The sequence below is a fragment of the Triturus cristatus genome, chromosome 10 (genome assembly GCF_964204655.1).
Source record: "Triturus cristatus chromosome 10, aTriCri1.1, whole genome shotgun sequence".
Taxonomy (NCBI): domain Eukaryota; kingdom Metazoa; phylum Chordata; class Amphibia; order Caudata; family Salamandridae; genus Triturus; species Triturus cristatus.
In genome coordinates, this window is record NC_140593.1 from 931,919,438 (window position 1) to 931,927,562 (window position 8,125).

An 8,125-nucleotide genomic window follows, 5' to 3' on the forward strand; every position below is an offset into this window, starting at 1 on the left:
GCAGAGGGAGGGTATAGACAAAAACGGGTCACCTGATGTCAGAGGTGTATGCAGTACTGTGTATCATATAGAGTCAGTCTAACGGCGGACCCCACACCGAGGCTTAAACTTGAAATCAAACTCTTGGTTGAGGAAGGGGAGGCAGAGGGATGGATTACGCCGCAGGAGGCACGATTTCTAGTAACAGACAATCCAATAATGCCCTACTTTTACTGCCTCCCTAAGATACACAAGAATACTACACCCCCTCCGGGACGCCCTATTATATCAGGGATAGGGTCACTCCTCGAGCCTCTCTCTAAGTTCGTGGATGTGTTTCTACGACCCATGGTGTTAGAAATGCCTACTTACTTAAAAGATACGTCGGACGTTCTGAGATTGCTTCCAGACATTGATTTCCATCCCGAAACTGACATTTTGGCAAGTTTCGATGTAGAGTCGCTTTACACTTGCATCCCGCAAACGGAGACCCTTGAGTCTATCAGAGGGCTACTAGAAGGCCGTGATCTTGACAGCATAACACCCGTCTCTTTCATTATGCAGTGCGCTAGAATAGCGATGACTGAGAACTTTTTTCGTTTCGAGGACCAGATTTTCTTGCAAATTTCTGGTACATCGATGGGGAGTGTTTTTGCGCCGAGCCTCGCCAATCTCTATGTACACCTCTTTGAACAACAACATGTATTGAACCACAACAACCCTTTTTTTGAACATCTGGTGTTGTGGAAGAGGTACATAGATGATATTTTGGTGGTGTGGCGAGGCTCCATCCCTGAGATTCAGGCTTTCCATGTCTGGCTTAATGAGCAAAACACATTTCTTAATTTCACGATGGAGTTCAGCAAACAACGTCTGTCCTTTCTTGATATATCAATATTCCCTATTGATAATTCGCTACAATGTGAGCTGTTTAAAAAACCTATGTCCAGGAACTCGCTGTTGTCCTTTGATAGTCATCATCCGAGGGCCCTCAAAGAGAACCTCCCGGTGGGACAGTTCCTGCGTGTGAGACGGAACTGTTCTACTACAGACCTCTTTCACAAACATGCGGAGGTTTTGGCTAATCATTTACAATTACGCCAGTACCCGAAGAGACTTGTACGACAGGCGTGGAAAAGAGCATCCAATAACCATCGTGAAGCCCTCTTAGACAATAGTACAATAAGGACACCAAACGAGAGGCTCACTTTTGTGACAACCTTCTGTACCCTCTCAAACAATTTGCAGAAGGTGGTGCGGAAGCATTGGCACATTTTGAATGTGGCTGCGGAGAACATTCCGCCCCCTCTGTTCGCTTTCAAGAAAGGTCCTAGTCTACGCAACAGTCTAGTTCACACACGACCACGTACCGAACACACACGGGTCGATCAAACCTTATGGTCGTTACCACCTGTGAGGGGACATTACCCATGCGGGTCTTGTAGTGTCTGCCCTCAAACCTCCAAAACCACTTCTGTTGATGTAGGTACGGCACGTCCCTGGATTCTGACCAGTCATACGAACTGTAATTCAGAGAACCTGATCTATATGATCACCTGTCCCTGTTCTCTCCATTACATTGGCCATACAACGAGGAAGATTAAGCTCCGCATCAGCGAGCACAAGAGCACTATCCGATGCAGAAAACAGTCTACTTGTCTGACGGACCACTTCCTTGCTAAACATCATACAGCAGACGACATGAGATGGATTGTGCTTGAACGACCGCTCATCCCCTCACATGTGAGCGACGTTTCTAAGTTTCTATTCGTCAAAGAACAGAAATGGATTTTTAAAATGAGGACGGACACACATGGACTCAACGATAATATTCCATGGACGTCCATTTGAATGCTGACCCATGGTTTACCGTAAGGTGATTACTTGAGCATGTGTGGGTGAGTCTACGAGACATCTAGACTTGCCTTACTCTGCTTTGTGATTAGCCACGAGGGGACTGTCCCCCATACACAGCCATTCTGTCATACAGACTCTATATGATACACAGTACTGCATACACCTCTGACATCAGGTGACCCGTTTTTGTCTATACCCTCCCTCTGCCTTTGATCAGTAACTGCCCTTTACATAGCCACTCTGCCACACAGACCTTACACGACCGTTTTCGAGAGAACACCAGGCAGTCCTAGTCTCCTAGTTACACATTAGTGTCAGTACCAACTTGTTAATACACTAAGATAGTAACCATCGTTACATCACTAGGGCTAGTATGCCTTATGCCTCATGTCGACACATTATGGTACATTACAAAATATGTGGTTTTTACACTAGAAATAGAATGTCGCGAACAGTCAGCTGCAGGGTATGGTACACACCCAGTCTACTTGAATGTATTGGGTTTTGCTGAATAGTGGTGACACATTAACTACTTTGCCTACCTTGGTACTAGAGCGCATGTGCCAGGAGCAGTGGCAAGTGTGTTTACATGTTCCTGATATTGATTATGTGTACCTTTGTTCAACCTTGTACACAGTCATGATCAGTGTGATTGTTCTGTTTTGTCCGTATGGAACGCGCTATTTTTCCGATGTAGTACAACACTTTGACTTTGGTACTAGAGCGCATGTGCCAGGAGCAGTGGCAAGTGTGTTTACATGTTCCTGATGCGCAGTGCTCGATGATATGGCAGCTGAGGCATGCGCAGTGAGAACAGACTTCGGTGTCCGAGAGACACACAGCACGTCTTACACTGCGCATGCCCTGTATGGATTACACTAAGAGACGGGAGTGGCGACGCGGTGTTCGCTTATGCGCTGTGTTATGATGACTCCTCCTGTGGTAATTGGATTCACAACACCCGCGATGTAGCGCAAATGCAAACTGATCATAGGTCCCAGAGACACACACAATCACTTACACTACGCATGCCCGGTATTTACTATACTATGAGATGAGAGTGGCGACGCGATGTTCGCACATGCGTTGTGCTGTGATGACTCCTCCTGTGGCAATTGGATTCACAACACCTGCGATGTGGCGCGAAAGTAAATTGATCATAGGTACTATTTAAGGGGCCGCCTTCCTAGTGATCGGTACCTCCCAGACTGCTCGAGGTCCAGTTTGAGGTCTCGACGGATAGGTAAGGTGCTTTGACCTAGTTTTTTTCATGTTATTGTGAGCAGTAATGATCGGCCTAGGGTTACTTGGGACCTCTAGGACTGTTTTTCAATTTCAATTTAATTCAACATCAATGTTGACCGCTTCATTTTATGTTGCTCTTCTACAACTTTGATTTGTATGGCTTGAGCATTTGAGAGAAATGTAACATTGTGGACTTATCTACACTACGTCTAAACTATACATCTGGAGTTGTTACTACTTAGCAGACTCTAAGCTGAATTGAGTGCATGGCACAGTTTTGTCAGGCTTTGGGTGTGTTGGCCTGTGGGTCAGGAGTTGATTGGTTAGTGTTATTCTTTATGTAGGGACCATGGAGTGTTGGTGTATGTTGTCACAACCCGCCCTCTTGTGTTCCTATTTTAACAGAGCGGTGCCTCCGATACCGAGCAATCTGCCGGGTGAGGTGAGGCTTTCCTCCCACAGAACGCTGGGTGAGTTGTAAATTTGCATTTTTTCAGAGAATGTTCTCTTCGTGGACCAATTGGTGGCCATATTATTAAGTAAGTAGTGTTCAAGATTGGCACTACTGAACACGAGTCGCTGATGCTTTTATGTTTTGTTATGCTAATCCCATCACAAATTATGTGTGACACCTACCACCCTTTCTTTTCAGGAGAGAAGAAGAGGTGACTACACAAATTCTAAGCGCAATTATGCTAGTCTGGTAGGGTGGCTTCGGCCACACCACATCTCTTTCTATAAGTTTCTTTAATTTGATTCACATCACTGTTCACCAAATTTATCCTGCAGTAGCTTCTTTGAAATCAACTAACTGGTCCTGAAGAAAGCCGGGTGAAATAACCAGATCGGCTGAAACATGTCGACCTAGACAGACCAAGACAGGGAATAGTCATATATAGATTTTTTGACTTATTTGGTTTTTAGACATGACACCTGGTCAATTCATATTAAACTGATTTTTTTGACCACGTAGTCATTTTTAGTACACTACCACATTATTGCACTGCACTCTTTTTATTTCTTTTTGAACTATTTGGATGCACACCAGTGGCATGAGATTTCTTCTGTCAGGGATCACCGTGACGGACACCCAGTAGGGCCGGGTGGCTCACTAGTGTAGGGGCCCGGCCTCTGATCCCTTAGGGTCATACATGACGAAGCTCCGCCATTAAGGGTGGCCCGATAGACCCTTTAATCTTTCTGCCTGGTGATGCAATAATGTTCTAAGTTTAAATGTAAGGGATTGCACATACAGCATCATGCGGCGTTGTGTTTATGCTTTGACTTAGGACCTTCGCGTTGTGTTTATAGAGAATCCAGACCCCCACTAATCAAAGGATAAAGGTGTCACTGGCAGGGAGGCACCCAGAACTGGTTTGAACAGGGATCAGGTCCCCCTGATCACAAAGACGTCAAAGCCATTGAGGAGTATAACTATGAGAGCTGAAGCCCCTGAACTTTGGAGAATGGCTTGATCAAGTGTGAACAAAACTGGAGCTACTTCATGGTCAAGAGGACCTTGCCAAGGAAGAAACAACTTAATAGACTGAAGGCTAGGACTGACCCTTGCTGTGTGTTCTGGGGCTGGCCTGCAGTTTGCTGTTTTAACCAAGGAAAGGCTAAAGGGACTTTGCTGTGTGCTGTGTCCCCCTGCTTGAAGGACTTTGCTGTGTGCTGTGTCCTGAAGTAACCTATCCCCAAGGGCCCGAGGTGAGCTGGCTCCCTTTTTGGAAACACAGGATTACAAAAGTTTCCAGGAGAGTCTCAACGGCGCTGTGTGAGCGGGCCTGTTGCAGTCTGAGACCCTCGTAAGAACTGCCCTGTGAACGCGGGTGCCTGGTGTCCAAGTGAGTCTCAGCAACGCTGTGTGCGTGTGCAGCCTGAGACCTTCATGAGGATCGGCCTGTGATCGTGGGCACCTGGAGTCCAAGCAAGGATCAGTGATGCTGTGTGCGTGTACTTCGTGCAGCCTGAACCTTTTGTGTGTATTGTCCAGTATTGTGTGCACCGGAATCCAAGTGAGTCTCATCGACGCTGTGTGCTTGTGCGTTGGGCACTGTGAGACCTTCGTGAGGATTGGCCTTGTTATCGTGTGTACTGGAATCCAAGTGAGTCTCATCGATGCTGTGTGTGGGTGCGTGGGGCACCGTGAGACCTTCGTGAAGATTTGCCTTGTTATCAAGTGCACCGGAGCTAAAGTGAGTCTCAGCGGCTCTGCGCGCATGACCTTCGTGCAGCCTGAGACCTGCGTGTAAAGTACCCAGTGTCGGGCACTCGAAGATCAAGGAAGACTCAGCGGCTCTGTGTGCATGTGCTTTGTGGCAGCCTGAGATCTTTGTAACTGAAGCGGCCAGGACCAGCAGTCCCGGAGGAGCTGAGTTGCTGGCCCCAGTCGCCGTTGCCATTTCACAAAGCTGCATTGGAGGCCCAGTTGCTTGACGAGGAGAGGAGAATGAGTTTGCACCCCCAGGTAACGTGTGTCGATTCCTGGGGCGGAGTGCGGGCTCGGAGGGAGACGCTCTCGGCCTCTCTCTCGTTCTGGCAGCGTGAGCCTCTGCTTCGGCTCGTATCGCGGCCCGTATTGCCAAAGGAGTGGCAGTACAAGGGCCGGAGTGCAGAGCTGCACTTTTTGGATTACATCGTACCTGTGTTGGGGGCAACTGTTGGAAGTCTGACTGTAAGTCAGAAGGAGAGGCGGAGAGACCGCCTAAGGTCCGGTGATCGGTGCCTGAGTGTATTACGCATGATTCCATTTCTGAATAACGTAGTAACTGACTGTCGTACTACACATTGCATCATTTCTGCATAACAAAGTACCTGATTGGAGTATTGCGCCTTGCACTGTTTCTGCATAACGAACTACCTTATTAGTGTATGACGCATTGCACTGTTTCTGCATAACGAACTACCTGATTGTCGTATGACGCATTGCATTGTTTCTGCATAATGAACTACCTGATTAGCATATGACGCATTGCATTATTCATGCATAACGGTCTACCTGATTAGTGTATGCTGCATTGCCTTACATAAGGACGTACCTGGTGGTTGTGCTACACATTGCATTATGTTTACATCACAAAGTGCCTGATTGTTGCGTACGCTTTGCATTATTTTTTTTACATTGCAGCAGTACCTGATTCTAGCATTACGATCTGCATAACAGGGTGTTAGGATTATGGTAGGATGTTTAGAAGTGCTCATTAAAATCACCAGAACTGATAAGGGCTGGCTGGCCTAACAACCGGCCAGGAGGAATATTACAAATATGCATATGTTGGATTTACATTATTTGGTCTGATCGTATCTCTTTTTATATAAAATGTATACTCGTTTTATAAAACTTGTGTGGAGTGAGTCTATTTGTGTGTCATCATGGGGTTGCTGTAAGCGTGATTGCAAACACTTTACACATTTGCCTTAAAGGTAAGCCTTGCTGCTCGTGCCAAGCGTACGAGGAGGTGAGCGGGGCTATCTTAGAAGGTGACCATCCTTGCCCTGATGTTCGAACGTGGGTACCTACCTCAGCCACCCAGGGGATTTGAACCCCGTTCTAACATCTGGGTGGCAGAGGTAGGGGGTTTGAACCCTAGGTCTAACAACAGCACTAAATTATTTCAGCATAAGTAAAATGGTTACCGCAATGTAAGCAAGGTAAACGGGCCCTCTTATCCCTGGCTGGATATCAAAAGTCCGCTGTATTTGGGTTTCTTTGGGCTCCTGACCCATCACTTCCACAATGTCAACAGTCAAGACATAAGCATTGTCAATAACTGGATTTTAGATAACATGATGGTAAACCCAGATATTCCGACACAACTTCTTGTGTAGTAAGTACAATTATGGCAAACAAAGTCAATAACTTTTCTATCCAGAACAAAGACAAGAGGAATCTAGGAGACATTTATAAATGCCTACAACATAAGCAAACACGTCACAGCACACTGAAGAAAAAAGCAATTGCAAATTCCCAGCACATCTATCCATGACCTCTAATTGAAATGTTCCTGCAAATTTTCAAAAACATAAAACAGCCCATACGTGTCTCCCCACAAACACAGCTGCCTCTTAATAAGAAACCAGCCTTCAGCACTGCTCCTCTACCACAATTAATCTCATTTGCTTCTGCCAAGCATGCAACAAGGAGTGCTATTATGCTCCTTCATATCTGTACTCACATGTACCACCAAAATAAAACATTGGAATGGCTATTCTGCTAAGAACACACACCACTATGTAGTCTCATAACCACCCAAATGAAACCCATACGAAACCAATTTGAGCAATACCTACATAATTCACACTGATGCCCCCAAGGGCAATTAAAAAGAGTTGCAGAGCTCCTTTGGATCCTGTAGGAGAGAAAATCTGGACTGGCAATACATACAACAAATATGCACAGAGGTCTAGCAAGAGACATGAAGACCCTCTCCTTCCCTTTGGGCAAGCAACCCGATAAAAAAATAGAAACTTCTGTAGACCCACTTAATGACCAAGGGGCCGATGATGTTGTGTGGAAAGCCGACAGTTGGATTCTCCTGGACCTTGTCGGAACCCATCCGCACGACTAGGTCGGAAACAATTCCGACTGACCGATCATGATGCTCACGATTGGAAGGGGAACCATTCAGTCATTCCCAATCGGTTCTGACCAGCACTCGGAAAATCGAGTCGATAGGAGCCGATTTGTACAGCTCTACGGACAGTGTTCCAACCGACCGATTGCGATGTCGGATTCCGACAGCCTTTCTGACTCAGTCTGTCCGACACGAAAAGGCTTTCAGAAACTGACTTTGGGGACCCCTAGCAGGCCCCCTTTCATCCTGAGGCCTCCAGTTGGGGCCATGGTGGTACCCAAGTTTTCTCCCTGTAAAACCATGCACTGTGTTCCAGGCAGCATGGGGTGCCCACGACAGGGTGCACGGTTATCCACAGACACACATTTTCCCCGTAAGAGCCTGTGTTGTCAGTCGGAACACAGGCTCCCATTGAAGTCAATGGGAGTCCTTCAGAACAGTGTGCGGAAGCATCATTCCGGTCGTGC

The 8,125-nt window shown here is 46.6% G+C and overlaps 1 protein-coding gene across 1 annotated transcript; it reads left to right on the forward strand.

Annotated features, from left to right (window-relative positions):
- Window positions 1-327: 327 nt before the first annotated feature.
- LOC146796266 (uncharacterized) lies at window positions 328-1,830 on the forward strand. The gene has a single exon (XM_085631288.1). The coding sequence runs from the start codon at window positions 328-330 to the stop codon at window positions 1,828-1,830; it is 1,503 nt and encodes a 500-aa protein (XP_085487414.1).
- The last annotated feature ends 6,295 nt before the right edge of the window (window positions 1,831-8,125 follow it).